The sequence below is a fragment of the Pleurodeles waltl genome, chromosome 8 (assembly GCF_031143425.1).
Source record: "Pleurodeles waltl isolate 20211129_DDA chromosome 8, aPleWal1.hap1.20221129, whole genome shotgun sequence".
NCBI lineage: Eukaryota > Metazoa > Chordata > Amphibia > Caudata > Salamandridae > Pleurodeles > Pleurodeles waltl.
Genome location: NC_090447.1, coordinates 1,361,811,821 through 1,361,828,330, shown reverse-complemented (window position 1 = coordinate 1,361,828,330; position 16,510 = coordinate 1,361,811,821). Strand labels below are relative to the sequence as shown.

At 47.4% G+C, this 16,510-nt stretch overlaps 1 protein-coding gene across 3 annotated transcripts in view; it reads right to left on the bottom strand.

The window, feature by feature from the left end:
- TRPC6 (transient receptor potential cation channel subfamily C member 6) overlaps nucleotides 1-16,510 on the bottom strand; it is a 401,605-nt gene that overhangs the window by 169,530 nt on the left and 215,565 nt on the right. For all 3 annotated transcript variants that reach the window (XM_069202381.1, XM_069202378.1, XM_069202380.1), the window contains exon 5: nucleotides 14,437-14,664. In XM_069202381.1, the coding sequence (XP_069058482.1) occupies nucleotides 14,437-14,664 (228 nt within the window). The remainder of the gene's footprint in view (nucleotides 1-14,436; nucleotides 14,665-16,510) is intronic.

Here is a 16,510-nt window from a genome sequence, read left to right as displayed (position 1 = left end):
ACTTTTTGGCTCGCATTTAAGATGTTCCTACTATAGATCCAGTACATGCAGATCCATAATCAATAACCAATCAGTAACATCAATAATCAATGATAATCAATAACACATATAATCAGTTAGAGTCAGTAATTATCACATACCATGACCTTTCAGTCATGAATAACCACAACTTTTAGTAAAAGTTAGAATAATTAGTTCCCTATATTAACAATGTTAATGTCACGTAAAATAATCTAAAAATCAAATGATAAACATACAGAAACATCACTGGCTGCCTAAAGCGGTGCAGGAAATGTAATCTAACCAAAGCTTGAACAATCACAAATTCTAATCTTACAGTGCAAATTAATAACAAGAACAATTGCGCAAACAATATTACATACATTTATTCAGCAAAGGAAAGACATTGTTTGTTACTCCATATAGCAAACTTTCATTAGTGAGGGTCCTTATCTAACACCAGATTAGCATTCCTTCCCTGGCACTGATAGGGGTCTCTCCCACCCCCTCCCCAGAGCTCTCCACCACCCTCCGCCTCCCTCTCCTGCCCCCACACATTGTCACACCCACAAGTGCACACACATACACACACGCATACCCACATCCACCCACGCAGGTACACACACATACCCACACACCGCAACACACACCAACATACTCTGCCACATGCATTCACAACACACAACATACACGTACACTCACATTCAGGCCTTCACGCACTCATTAAACGTGACTCACACCCGCATGCACACAGTCATAAACAGACACCCCCCACACGCACAACACCCCAACATACACACACAACCAACGCACACAACATCCCCCACCCACTCTCCTGTCGGAGCACCGGACTTACCTGCGTGCAGGGGTTCCTCTGGCTGGAGACAGGACACGGTGCTGCTGTCAGCAGCAGCGTCCACCAGCTAAACACCGCCAGGCTGTATCATTGCTCACAATACTTTAGGCAGTGTTTTGCTGACGTGGCGCTGCTGCTGACAGCAGCGCCACCTCACTGCTGTCCGCTGCCATGACTGTCGGCGGTATTCTGCCAGCCTTCTGGCAGAATTCCATTGAGGGTCATAATGCTGGTGGGTGGCTGGTAGCCACGGCGACGGTATGTTGCCGGCTGTCGCCGTGGCGGTAGGCGGCAGTTACCGCCAATGTCTTAATGAGGGCCAAAGTGTGTAAAGCATTCAAAGATAAAAAAACAGTCATAAAATAAAACACAAGAAGCAGGTTAAAACTCCAAAACCAATTTATAAACACAGATTACATTTTTATCTTTAGTTTGACACCAAAACAAATAACATTGGATAAGGAAAACTAGAGATATGAATTTTTAAAGATTAAACGTTTTTTAGCGCATAAAAACTAGAAGCGCCAATCTGGACATCTGGTCGCAATCAACCGTGGCAAAGTCAAAATTTGAGGCCAAACGTGATGGAGCCATGCTCAGCTACAGTGAGCAGGAGGCCTCTTTCAAAGTTTTACCTTCTGACTTTGGCCCTCATTATGACATTTCCGGTAAATCCCGCTTACCACTGCTGTGACGGCCGCCGACATACCGTTACGGAGGCGAACATCCGTTCGCCATATTATGACTCACACACCAATCCGACAGAATACTGCCACATACACAAATCCGCCAGTCCAAAGGTCAGTGATAAAGTGTCAGTCTCAACACCAATACCGTTACGCCAACATAACAACGCCCACCACATTAAGACCCACAAATCACCTCAGAATGGACAGCTACATATGAAACACCATTACATTGGCCAACATGAAAATCACATCTGACACTCATACACACACCACATCTACCCACCCACAGCACTATAAAACACACACCCACAGTACCCATAACCCTTCAAGAACAACAATTACTGCCAGGAGAGTGACATAAACAGCACAGAGACAACTAGACACACACCCCACATACATCCCTCATGCACCCCACATCACACACCCTCCCATTACTCAACACACTCTCACCAACACACACAACACAACACCCATGTCCCCACAAAGGCACAGGCACAGCAAATATCCATTGCCAGGTAGATGGAGCTACGGTAGAGAATCGCGGACAGGGTGAACACCGTGGGACAGCACCAAAGAACAAGGGACGACATCAGGAAGAGGTGGAACGACCTACAGGGGAAGGTATGTTCCATAGCAGCAAGGCACTAGCTCGCCATCCAGAGGACTGGAACCCCACCTCCTCTCCCACAGCTCACATCATTGGAGGAGCAAGTCTTGGCACTGCTGCATCCTCAGGGACTTGCTGGAGTAGCCAGAGGACTCGACACTGGTAAGTCAGCATTTAATACTTAGCACCCCCATACCTGCAAGCCAACTCACACCCACACCCTCACTCCCATCACTCCACTCCATCCCACCCACTGCACTTACACATATGACTAACCCCACTGCCAAGCTCTGCATTCCATACCAATGCATGGACACCCCACCCAGCCCTGGATGGACACCCATCACCAAAGCATGCACAGCATAGCAAACTAACAATCACACAATACATCACCATACACAAGCAAAAGGTAGCAGGGCAACAGCAATGATAGAGGGGAAACCAGGGATGTATAGTATGTCACAGACATGAAGCATAATACATCACTTACATCCCCACAGGTGCCCCAGCCAATGTGAGCAGAGAGGAGGTGCCATGACAAACCAGTCCCCCAACAGAAGATGCCCCCGGTGATGACAGTGACTCTGAACTTCAGGATCTGGACCAACAACCTGGCCCATCAGGGACCACTGGACAGTCATTCACCCAGGCCCACTCACAGTCCACCACAGAGCCTCCCTCATCAGTACCCAACACCACAGCACCCACCCAGCGTACCCACACCTCTGTCCCCAGGACACACCAACCAGCAATGTGCCCATCTGTACAGGGACCCAGTCCACACCTCATACCCGAGACAATCAGGGACCTGGGGTTAGTGGCAGTGGGCACACCGTTCAGCGGACAGAGGCACAGGCCAACAGGGACACTGGGAGGACCGCTGTGCACCAGGGGGAGGACAGGCCCAGGGAACCGATTCGCCAGGAGACACTCTCTGAGATCCTGGGAGCCTACCAACATTCCCAGGACACGATGGGCCAGATCCTTGACAACTTGCAGGAGAACAGGCGGCTGCAGGAGGGATAGTATCAGGGGATCAGGGAGGACCTGCAGGCCATTAACACCACCTTCATCTCCATGTCAGGGGTGCTGGCAGACATGGCCAACATCATGAGGGAATCTACAGCACAACAGCGGGCCCCTACCACTAGCCAGTTCATAGACCAGCCCTCCACCTCTGGTGAAGCTGGTGGACAGGAGGCCCTGCCACAGGACCCACAGGCCACCAGCACCCCTCACCCTGCAGACGGTGAACCACCCCACAAACGTTCCCTGTGACCCAGACAGAAGCCAGAGACACTTGCCAAGACCACCGCCAGGAAATGAGACTCTCCTGATTGTCCCCCTTGTGTCCCATCCTGTCACCTTGTCCACTTTGGACTATTGCCTTTGCTACCCTTCCTATGGCCCCTTGAACACTGGACCTGTGCTACAAACAGACTAGAACAATACCCGGGACCTTCCTCCATCATCACCCAATTCCATTACACTTGTCCCTCAATTTCATAGCACTACAATAAACACCCTTGAACACAACTTGACTACTAGTATTTTGTGTTTTGAAAATGTGCATTTATGGAAACAGTCACATCTAGTGCAAATGATCTGAACACTGTGAGAGCATAGAAATAATGACCTGTAGCTGTCTGTAGTCAGCATATCAGCACACAGTTGTTATATCACCAACATCTGTAAAATGAAAAGCCATAGGTGACAGTAAGTTGAGATGCAAAGGAATTTAATGCCATCATGCTACAGCCACACAGAATGCATCAACAGTCAGAGGAATGGTCAGTTGCAGTGTATCACCTGTGTGTCATTGGAAGTATTGACGGATAACTGATGTTCCTCAGTTTCTTCATCCTCAGTGTCCTCAGGGTCTACTGCTGCCACAGGGACATCTCCAGTCTCTTCCTGCTGCAGAAAGGGTACATGCTGTCTGAAGGTCAGGTTGTGCAAATTGCAGCATGCCACTACTATCTGGCAGACCTCCCCGGGTGAGAATCACAGGGATCCACCTGTCAGATAGAGGCGCCTGAATCTGTCCTTCAGGAGGCCGAAGGTCCTCTTAATGATCCTTCTGGTCCTCCATGCTGCCAAGCCTGCTTTCACTTCAAAAGAACCTGTTGCCAGGAAATGGAGCACTGAGAGCATTTGCACAAGAGGGGGGATCCCAGTGGGTTGAAGGATAGCAGATATCAGGTCTGGCTCCAATTGGGCACACAGCTGTTATTGTGGCCTTATCTAGTCTATAGGTGAGTGTTATGTGCCTGTCCTCCAGTATAGCCAAGTCCACAAGGGGTCTCTACACGGGGGTATGTCACCTCCTCCTATTCATCTGCAGAGGTAGGTATCTAAGGGACATAAGAGTGAGTAGACTGTCACAATTTGAACAATGGAACCACAATTTCAGTGTACATAGTGTATTTATGTGATGGGACAGTGAGAAGTGCAAGGTATGTGCTAATCTAGGCTGAGACGCAGTTAAGGTCGATATAGCCATTGTCCTCCCCCATGAAATGGCGACCGCGTGTCCTCTATGTAGGCACAGGTCGAAGTGAGGTAATTGTGCCAATGTTGGGTTTCGTGGCGGGAGGTGGTCTTGCACCGCTGTGCAATTCCTCATTGGATAATATGGGGCTCTATGGAGTACAGTGGACAATAGGGATCTACGCTGGCCGTGATGCTGTACACCACCGCGGACGTCACCGCCATTTTCTATCTAATTCCTCATTTGTTTCCTGACCTTCAACAGGAGAACACCTACACTGTGTGTGCTGCTGCGACCTGTGTCTGGAACTTACCATTGCCCGTGTGACCGGGGAAAGGGTCCCTGCCTTCACTTTGGAGGAGCTGGAGCGATTGGTGGACTGCTGTATGGGCCTCCAGAAAAACAGGTGAGTACACTTTGGGCACGATGCATGTAGGAAGGATGCATGGAGATGTGTGTCCAAGCATCGTGTCATCGGTGGGAAAATCTTGAGGTGGTGTACATGGTGTGTGCAAGCCGATGTGTATGCAAATGGTGATGGAAACGGGATTGGTGGGCCATATCTGTGACAGGCTGGATTGTATGTGTAATGGTGTTCTCCTGTCTCTATTATCTCTGCAGGTCAGGGCCCAACAAAAGAAGGGATTATTGTGTGCCATCGCCAAGGACGTGCAGACTCTGGGGGTCTATGGCAGGCGGAGCATCCACTGTCGGAAACGGTGGGAGGACCTGAGATGCTGGGCACGGAAGACCGCGGAGGCCCAGCTGGGTATGGCCTCCTAAAGATGAAGGGGTGCCCGTCAGAACCTGACTCCTCGATGGTCCGCATACTGAAAGTGGCCTACTCAGACCTGGGTGGGAGCTTGAGGGAATCAAAGCAGCTACAAGGGGGTGAGTACAGTGGGCATTATTACACAATTTGGCACGTGGAATGGGATCCGGGTGGTGGATGTGAGTTAGTGGGTGCCTCTAAGGCCAGGCCAGATATTACAGCGTGAGTCAACTCTAGGGTGATGGGTGAATGGCAAATGCAGGTAACCTAGCTTGTTAGCATTCCATGTCAGTCAGGGCTTTGTGGGTCCCAGGAGGGGTGCAGTTGGCGGTGTGTGTCCCTCATCTTGCCGTGGCATCTACCTAGATCACTGGCAGTGCAATGCATAGTGCTGAATCCTGATCCCTGTGTGTGACAGTGCTGTGTATATCAACGGTCTTGTTGGTGCAGTAATTGACCCAGTGTTTCCTTTTTCTCTCTCCCCCGCTTTTTTCTTCTGTCATCCTGTCCATGTGTGCCTTATCACCATCTGGCAGAGGAGCAGGGGCACCGGTGACAGAGGGAGCTGCATCCCACAGGACCCAGGAGGCACAGTCCACCGACGCCGAGGGAACCAGTGGGATGGAGGGCGAGGGGAGCACCACTGCGGAGACAGGAGGTAACAACACAGACTCAGATACCTCCTCCGATGGAAGCTCCCTGGTGGTGGTGGATGCATCTGTGACCACCCCAGCTGCAGGTAAAGCCACCACACCCATACCAACACCGCCCTCCTAGAAGCCCCTCAACGAGTTGCCCATGCCCGCTCACCCAGGAGGTTGGGCATCTCCTTCGCCCCAGGCACCTCAGGCCCTGCTCCAGTGAGCCCTGCTGCCCTGATTGAGGAGGCTATTGACCTCCTGAGAGCCATCTCTGTAGAGCAGTCAACCATTGTGAATCCCATCCTGGGTCTGGCATCCCAGATGCAGCAACGCAATGCATTCCTGGAGGGCATCCACCATGGATTGGCTGCCCAACAGAGATCAAATCAGCCTCTGGCCTCCTCTCTGATGGCAGCCATTGTCCCTGTTTCTACTGTCCCCACTCCAACTACCACTTCCCAGTCCCAGTTTCCTCAACCCTAACCCATCCCATGCACACATACAGACGAGCATACACACAAGACAACACCCAAGGGTGGCACAGTCAAACACAGGTGCCACACTTCATCCCACAAGCACTCACCTAAACACCAGACAGTTGCACACACAACCACATCCACTGCCTCCACTGTCTCCCCCTCCTCCTCCTCCTCCACCTCCCTCACAGTCACGTCCACACTCACACCTGCATGCACTGCATGAACATCCACCACCAGCATCACCACACCAAGCAACCCACACACTTCACTAGCAGACACCTCCACAACATTCATGCACGCGTCCTCTGTGTCCTCTCCCACCCTGTCTGTCTCCCCCACCTAAAGGACACAAACGCAAGCACTCACACACCCAAGAGTCATTCACCTCACATCAGCACACTGCCCATGCACCTGCACCCAAATCCAGCAGACATACACCTCCTACAACCAGTCCCTCAACCTCCACTCCCATCCTTCATCCCTCCTCCGTCCTCCTGCCACACCATCCCTAAGAATTTTTTCCTTGCCCAACTTGACCTCTTCTCTCCCCTAGCCGCCATCCTGCTCATAAGAACAGGGTCCCAACGACCTGTTGCCAAACAGTCCACGCAGACAGTGGTGGCACCACCTAGTCATGGTGGCAAGTCAGTGAAGGATCCCATACCACCAGCCAAGAAGGTGAAGGATCCCACACCTCCTGCCATAAAGGGGAAGGAGCATGACCCTCCTCCCATGAAGGGTAAGAAGCCCTCGACTCCTGCCTGGAAAGCTAAGGGACAAGCACAACCTGCTGTGAAGGGGACGAAGCCCTAGACTCCAGCAGAGGCTGTCAGGGTGACACCTCCACCACCACCAGTGGTCATGGGGTCCCCACCACCAGCTGAGGAAGTGTATCCCCCACCACTAGCAGAGGCTGCCCAGGAGGCACCTCCACCTGCCACCATAGTTCAGCCCTCACCACCAGTATAGGCTGCCCTGGAGGCACCTTCACGTTCAGCCCTCACCACCAGCAGAGGCTGCCCAGAAGGCACCTTCACCTGCCATCACAGTTCAGCCCTCATCTCCAGACAATACAATGCAGCTATCACCACCAGCAGAGGGCATGTAAGCCACCCTCCAGGGGCTGCTGTACAAAGGGCCCCCTTCAGGAGCAGTGGGCATGTTTCCCTCATGGGAGACTGTGGCCTTGCACTTCCCAGCACTGACAAATGGGCATGTTGCCCCCTCCAGAACCAGTGGGAAAGACACCCAACTGAGAGTCTGTGGCCTTGCACTTCCCAGCACTGACAAATGGCCATAAAGCCCCCTCCAATACCAGTGGTAAAGACACCCACCTGAGAGACTGGCCTTGCACTCCCCAGCACTGACAAATGGGCATGGAGCCCCCTCCAGAACCAGTGTGACGGACACCCACTCCAGAGACTGTGGCTTTGCACTCTCCAGCACAGAGATGTGGACATGGAGCCCCCTCAAGAACCAGTGGGCTTGTTCCCATATTCAGCTGAGGTGTCCCACACCCCCTATCCCCCTGAGGTGCCTGCCCATTGCAAACTGATGCCCCTGCAGAGCTCTATACGGAGGAAGTCAGGATTCGAGTTGAGACTTGGACTGTGCCCTGTGGCCATGTGGGCCCTTAGTACATTGGACTGGGCAGTGGCCCTTTGTGTACATTTGTGCATATCTGTTTCACATAAAATTGGATTATTTAGTAGCTGTTTATATCAATACATTCTCATTAGTGCATTCTAGTTGTCCTTGCATTATTCTGCCGTGTGTGGTGTGCCATTGTTTTTTGTCTGCAGCTGGTTGTGTGTATAGTGTGTGCGTGTGTGTGTGTCAGGTGTGTGTTGTGCATGTGTGTGTCTCTCTCTTTTTCCTCCCTCCCTCTGTCCCTTGTGGGCTAGGCAGCTTACTCACCGTCATCGTCTTCGTCGACATTGGTGTTCCAGGTGGAGCATGACGTAGATGAGCATTGGGAAGACTTGCAGTTCTGGTTCCATGGCGGCGTTGTTCTTCCCGTTGTCTCCAATGGTGAGTCCTTGCTCTTCTGTGATGCATTTCCGCCAGGCTTTAGATGGCGTTGGTACCGCCCCAGAAAACATGGCGGATTGATGTGTCAAAATATGGTGGGTGGTACTTTGTCTTCCACCTGGCTGTTGACATCTCCCACCGTGGTGAGTGTTGTTTCCGCCCTGGCGGTTGGTGTGGTACATTGGCTGTCTATGGGAGTTATCACCGCCATGGTCATAATTTGGCAGTACTTACCGCCGGCCTGTTGGCGGTATTACAGCCAGTTTATCACTCACCGCCAGGGTTATAATGAGGGCCTTAGTCTTTTTTTAGGAAAAGTTTCTTCACTGGAACGAAGTCACAAGTTGGATCTGACTTCCCTGGAGCCATCTTCACATACGTGTCGCAGGAGACCTCAGTGAAGAATCATACTTTCAGACAAAGACAATTTTTCGTGACAGAAATATTTGTCTGGGCTGAACTTGAAATTGCATCCGTCCTCCTTGGAGCCCTCTTGGAATACGCTGCGTGGGAAGCCTCTGTCAACTTATTACATTCAGACTTTGTCACTTTTTTGGAGCTTTTTCTCCCCGACGTCGGACGACCCTCCAAAGCAAGCTGATTTAGAGTCAACATTGTTGGATTGCATTTCCACGAGTCCCCAGTGGATTCCTGGAAGTCTGGAACTCTGGAGCTTTTCAGTGGGATGAACCTGCAAATCGGGCCGGGTTGCGGTCGACGTAAGCTGGCTTGACTTACAAAGCTCCTCTTATGGAGCTTTTTTCCAAAGTTGCTCCAAACTTCTCCAAACCTCTGAATCCTCTCCCAGAAGGCCTTTGGATGTCCTTTAGGATTCCACAGCTCGTCTCAACATTCCAGAAGCTCTGAGTTGCTTCTTCAGAATGCACCTGGCTCAAATCCAAAAATGACCACTGGTCACTGGTCAGCTGGTCAGTTTCTTCAGGGCTTGATGCAGGGGACTGTGGTCAGCTATTTTCAACCTATAGCAAACAGGGAGTCCCTTTATGAAGCAGTTGAACACAGGCAAAGTCCTTCTAGTGGTGAAGCCCAAGTGTGCAGCTGGTGCAGTCCTTCAGTTTGCAGTGTCCAGGTGCAGGTTAAGGGTCCAGCAGGGTAGTTCTTCTTCTAACTGTCTTGTTCCTTGTAGGGATCTGAAGTGTGGGTGTAGCGCTGCCATATTTATCCTTACTCCTGGGATGGAAAGCAGGGAGGGCAACTGCTAAATCAGAGGCAGGCCATCACCCTTTTGGATTACCACTTCCTAGGAAGTGTGGCAAAAATAAGTCCCAAGATCAACATTCCTCAAAAATCCAAAATGGCAGAAATTCCATCTTAGAGGTTAGGTTTGGGTGAGCACACCCACTGGTGTGGCTTAATTTCCCTTAACACACCCCGTTCCAGCACTCTCCTAATCTAAAGAGGAGGCACCTGGTTGTCTGGTTTTGCAGGAAACAGGGGAGGTCCACTTGGTGGCCCAAATGTCCTTCCCGCCTTTGAAGTGCAGTTTGGCTGCTCCCCCATCCTGTTTTGCCATCTGCTGAGGCAGTTCTCCTCTCCCAGGCACTTCCTTTATGTTCAGCCCAGGCCTCTTCACACCTCATCAAGGCAGCCTAGCCAGGCTGCCAGAGGCTGGCCAGTCAGAGAACGGCACTACAGAGCTGAAACTGGCGACTTTCAGGTAGAGTTCTAAAACTCTTCGGCCTGAGCTAGTTATATTAAATTCAACGTTAGCAAGTTGTTGGATTTATTATACAATACGTTTGATAGCAAAATATAAACTCCTTTTGAGACTTTATTAATAAAAAATAAAGTCTCCCCATGTTAGCAGCCCATTCACTACAATGGGGAAAAAATAATTTAGATATTTTTCTCTCACAAGGGCTTATAAAACATCTTTTGTACAGTCCCTGCTTATAGTCTTAGTGTGCCCAACCATGGGGGCAACTAGGGCACACCTTAGTGGTGACATATATGTAAAAATACAGTAATGTATGACTTTGGAAGTGCTTTTAATTCTAAAGTTGAATTTGGGGTTAACTTAAAATTAAAAGCAGCCAGCAAGCCAGGCCTGCCTATGGGTGCCCTACCTAAGCTGGAGTCCCTAAACCTACATGCCCTACTATATAGTAGGGACTTATAGGTAGGTTGATACAGCCAATTATAATTAGCCTAACTTGCATAATCCATTTTACCCAGAGCTATGGCCCTGACACTGGGTAGCAGTTAGAAGGGCACAGCCAAGAGTCAGTAACCACCAGTATGTGTCAAAAACGTTTGGGGGTGACCAGGGCAAAAAGGAGGACTTTCCTACAACCTTATCCCTAAAAAAACACCTGCAGACTAAACAGATAAAATCAACATGGGAAAATAGTTAGCTCAACATGCAGAATTCTCTGCTGCCAACTAACTCCACCTTTCATTAATCAGAGTGACCTTGTACAGTGCAGAGGTATTTAGTTTACTGTGCATGGCTTTCAGCTGGCAGAGGATCCATGTATCTGGAAGGGACAAGAAGGCCAAGAGACCAAGTGAGAGGAACCATTTGTACCTTCCTGTCAGGTTGTTTTCCTCCCACTAATCTCCACTGCACTGTTCCTGTGTCTTTTGAACAGAAGACACAGGCCAATCACGAATCAGGACCATCTGCATGAAGTGACATTTTTTAAACTCAGTTTCAGAAGGTGTAATCAGCTCATAATTATTTCCTTTTTGCAAAGAGTAGGAAATATCTCATCTCTGGTATTTTAAATTTCGGAGATTCAATGATGATTTATTTTCACATTTCATAGGCTTCCTTCGTACATTGGGCTGCAGACTGGTTGTCAGCGCTTAAAATTTTTCACTAGACAAACCCCGCCACACTAACAACAAGAATTGAGGAGAAAAACATTTTACTTCACAGTGTATATACACACACTTATGTGTAGATATATATATATATATATACACACACACATATATTTATAATTCACTGACAAAAAACAAAGGTTAAAGTTACTTTAGAAAGGTGAGAATTTCAGTGACTGTGTAACGCTTGTAACCTACAAAACCACTAAAATTCACCAGTTATAATTAGCTCTGGTAACTATAACTCATAGCCTAGCATAACTATGATTTGCGCCCTTGTCATGCAGATTTTCTTTTAATAATAATTTCATTGTAAATGTTGTAGTGATATTATCAATGATGTCCTAGGAGATGTAATGAGTGATGTAATATGGGAAGTAATTAGCAGTGCATGGTTAGGGCGCAAGATATAGTTACCTTAAATCACAAAATATAGTTACCAGAGTGGCCCCTGTCCCAAGGGACCCCATCCCCTGGGACCAAAAATCAAATTTAACATAATAAAAAGGGAGGGGTCCATGTGGCCCCACCCTCCCTGACACTTTTTAGGCCCCGGGATCCCTATCCCCCAGGGCCCATTGCCATTAAAAAGAGTAGAAGGGCCGTGTGGGTACCCCTCTCCAAGCCAATTATGGCCTCAGGAACCCCATCTCCTGGGGCCTGCTTTAATTATAGGTGGGTAACCTCTCTGCCCACCCTTGGCACCTACTGGGAGGAAGCAATATCTGTTCTGTTTCCCTGCCTGCTGGAGTGCAGGCAGGGAAACAGAAGTCTGATCTTACCCAGCAGGAACATTTTTAAATCTCTTGCTGGTTAGGAGCAGATATAACTTCCTTGTCTGTACTGCTGCACCACTTTCCTGCACTGCTGTACTTGCCTGCAGGGAAGGCATGTTTGCTCTCACCTGGCGGGAGATTTAAAGATGTTTCCACTAGACAGAAGCAAACATATGTTTCCCTGCCCATGCTGGTGCAGGAAGGGAAACTACTTTTTACCAGGGCCAGTCTTGGGGTTGTGGTCCCCAGGGCCTTAACAACCTCAGTGAGGGGGGGCAGTGTGGCCTCTCCCCTTTTAGTATGGATTTTATCCTGAGGGATGGGGTGCCTGGGGGACTAATAAGGCTCAGAGCAGAGAGGGGGCCTTGAGCCCCCCTCCACTACAATTAACTGTTTGGACCTGGGTGGTGGGGACCAAGGGGCCCATTTGGGCTTAGGGAGGGGGGAACATGGTCCCCCTCACCTTGATTATGATTTTTGGCTTGGAGAGGGGGACACATGCCCCCCCAAAATAAATAAATAATTTTGTCCATTGCCAACAGGCCCTGGCCCACCCAGTGTTTTTTTTAATAGTAGTGCTTTTTTGAAAATTGTGCTGCAGATCCTCCACAAGTTAGCCACAAATTTTAAAAAACAACATTTTTGGCCCATTGAGGGGCCACTCTGGAATCCTACCACCAGAACTAGGTGGTCAGGGTATTCCTACCCTGCTCCCTTATATCTTTTTTTACCTTTTTTGTAGGAATGGAGACCAACTCCACATTCCTAAGATGGCTTTTGCCATATTGCTGTTGATAGGGTTGCAGCCAATTCAGATCTCTCCAAGAGATCTGTCTGATCCTTGGATCCTCTGTGACGTGAAATATATGTTTGTGCACATCAATTGCTCAAAAACTACTTAGTGGATTTAAACCAAATCACAAGAAGCACTCTTTCTGGTCCAAAGTCCAGCTTTCTGCCACATTTCATGTAAATCTACCCAGGGGTTTGGGCTATAGCTGTGTCTAAAGTTCTTATGGAAAATTAATGGGTAAAATGTGTTTTGGGACCGCCCCCAAGTTTTTCTGCTCCCTCTTATTCGATCACCTGAAACTTTCTATGTGCAAACTAGTCAAAAAGTAGTACTTTTTAGGAAAGGTTCGCTGAGATTGGTCAAACGGAGCCACAGCTATTAGCAAAACAAAAGAGGCATTATATATCTATTGATCTATCTATCTATCTATCTATCTATCTATCTATCTATCTATCTATCTATCTATCTATCTTAACAAGGTACATAGATGTGGAGTTAGGCATACAAAATGTATACAAACCTTTCAATATTTTGTCTCTTGATATTGTGGTCATGATATTGTAGACCGTCAATTCAGATTCAATATTCCTAGCGTACACCTTTATAATGTGTTGAATATAAATATTTTACACGTGCCACGGCAGCATACTGGCCCGATAAAATATCAGTCTCATCTTACTGTAAGAGGGACTATACTCACAAGAAAGTGTGCATCTTCTTAATAGAAACACAAAACAAGACTAAATTAAGCTCATCCTCTGATAAGGACTCGTGGCAGCATTTCATTCCAGCATTTTTGGCTGTCTGTGCTATAACATACAGAGACCAACCTTATTTAGATATGTCCTGGCCCTACCTTAAAAGAGATTGCCCAGCTCAAATGCCAATACTTTCTGAAGATTAACACCAATAACCACTATCTGGTAATGACCCTAGGTGCAGTTGCAATCCTAACAGCACAGATATGTGTCATGTGCATAATTACCAGACCGTATGCATAACAGATTAAAAACTCCAGAGCTTAAAAAGGCAGACAGAATTCCTCACAGACAGGATGACTACAGATTGTTAAAATGAGCTAACACATTATAAGTATGTGATGTTCGTCGCTCATTATAATTATTACTGTATTAGGTAGAAGGAGGCATAACACTATCCGGAAAATCTGATCTGTGAGAAATGAAACAATGTTGAAGGATTACAGATATATGTATACTTGTGTTTTACATAACGTTTGTTCACATCAAGGCCAATCAAACAGACATTTCGAGAGGGTAGAGGGTAGAGGGTTCGCCTCATTTTCATTTTTATCAAATATAAGATAGGTTGTCTGTTGAAGTGAAGGGCAACTAATTAGCCATGATAAGAACCATTTGTTTGCAATTCAATTTAAATCTACTTATATAGAAACAAAGTGAGCTGTTGACAGATGTTTTCACTGTGTACTGACTCACCAAAAGTGTAGTATTCTATTTCAGGAGGCAGGGTCGCATTGGCCAAGTCCTTGATGCTCTCATCAACATAGTTCTGTGCTCTGGAGGCATGCCAAAATGCCATGAACCTTGCAATGAATGATGCTGCGAAAATTGCTAACATTCCAAAATCAAGAATATTCCATAACTCAAACATATATTCCCGCGGACCTTGAGACCAAATTTCCTTGCATTCCGACCATATCATACCTGGGAAAAAACAGAAAAGCAAAGATAGAAAAGCAAAAAAGAAGACTGTTTGTTTGATATTTTAACATGAATGCTAAACTGTAAAAATGTATCTTTATTCATTAGAAATTCACGCCAGTGATGTCGGACAAAGTTAATTGCCAGTACATAAGCCTCTTCAACAAGCAGACAAAGCACAGTTTTCTTTGAAATGGGAGTATGAAAGTATGGAATTGTACGCAACGATGCATTTGGGCTACTTCAAATAATTGCCACTATGTTTTTTAAGTATGTAAACATTGACAAACGTGGTTCAATTCACCCAGGAGCAATTGCTACCCCATATGTGTAAACCACAAGTAGGAAACCTATCTACATAAAGGGACTGAAGTGTGTTGTAGAAAAGGCCTGTCTTCTGTTACATCATTAAACCATATTCTGTTTACCACATCCTAGTTTCTTAATGATTTACCCCCAAGCCTTGTAACCTTTGGAAATTAGTATGTCATTTTAGGTACCTCACTGCTTGCCTGAGTGGTTTGCTAGTCTAAGCACGAATCAAGCTGCTTAGCAGATGTCCTGGATGGATTGTACACATTAAATTCAACAAAATATAAATCAAGGACTGCTGACCAACATACTACTAATCCTGCAGTTGGCCTTCCATGTCAAGAAGGCTGGTCCTCCTCTCCACAAACTTTCAAGGTCATTAAGCTAGTCACTCAATGAGTACAGAACAACGTGGCCACAAAGACCTGGGGAGAACTAGTCTTATGTGAGCTGTCATTTCACAACTTTGGAAAGACAGTTATAAGACAGTTATATGGGCAGTGCAGTCCCATTTATAACTGACTTTCTCAGTGGTGGGCAGATTCGAACCAAATGGTGAGTGTCCTTATTTTATGCATGGTTGGAGCCTTGGGGGCTGGATAGTGAATGCAGAAAGAGCCACACTTTTACATTAGAAACTTGCAGTATACAATTAATCACAACACTGAAGGTCTAATTTATGAAGTCCTATCGGAACATTGCACCACTGGAGCATGATTTTTTTGGCATTCTGGTCGCACAGTGTGCCAGCCCATATTTACAAGGCCACGCAAAGCCACATTGCATGGCTTTTCATAGCCTTGCAAAGATGGCCTCTTTCACGCTTAAAACTGCGTGAAAGGGGTGTTCCATGGGTGTTTCTTTAGATGTTCCCACGCAGCACCAATGGAATGCTAAGGAATCTGATGCATTCCCAGATTTACAAGTCTGGGAATGCGTCAGATTCCTGTGCCACCTCAAAGGTGGCGTAGAAGTGATGCAACAGGGAGAAATATCTTTATTCCTCATGTTTGTTCCTTTTTCTATGTGTGCTGCATCTTGCAGCACACATAGAAAGAGGAAGACACCTCTCTTGATTGTTTTTGTGCGGAAAGGCCTCTCTTCCTACACAACAACAATCATCCCCACAACGCAGGCATCCTTGCACCATGGTGCAAGGGTACATGTGATGGTGCTAGGCAGCAATTGGTGCGCCAGCATAGGGGGAAAGGACACCTGAAGTTTGGGATTTTTTAGGAAAAGATATAGGACTCATTAAAGGGGCTGAGCCTATTAAAATAACAGTGAAGCCAAATGCGGTGATTCCAAAGACACCCCCATAAAATATGACTCCAGAGGCTATTGCAGGAATTACACCCATGATAAATAGCTTAATTGAACAAGGTATCTTGAAAGAGATTTTGGGAAACCCATGTAATTGTCCCATTCTAGGATTGCAGAAGCCCAGTGGAAAGTACTGCATAGTCTAAGACCTGAGAAAAGTGAAAGAGATTGTCGTTCTATGTTGTCTGGTGGTACTGAATCCTATTGTGATTTT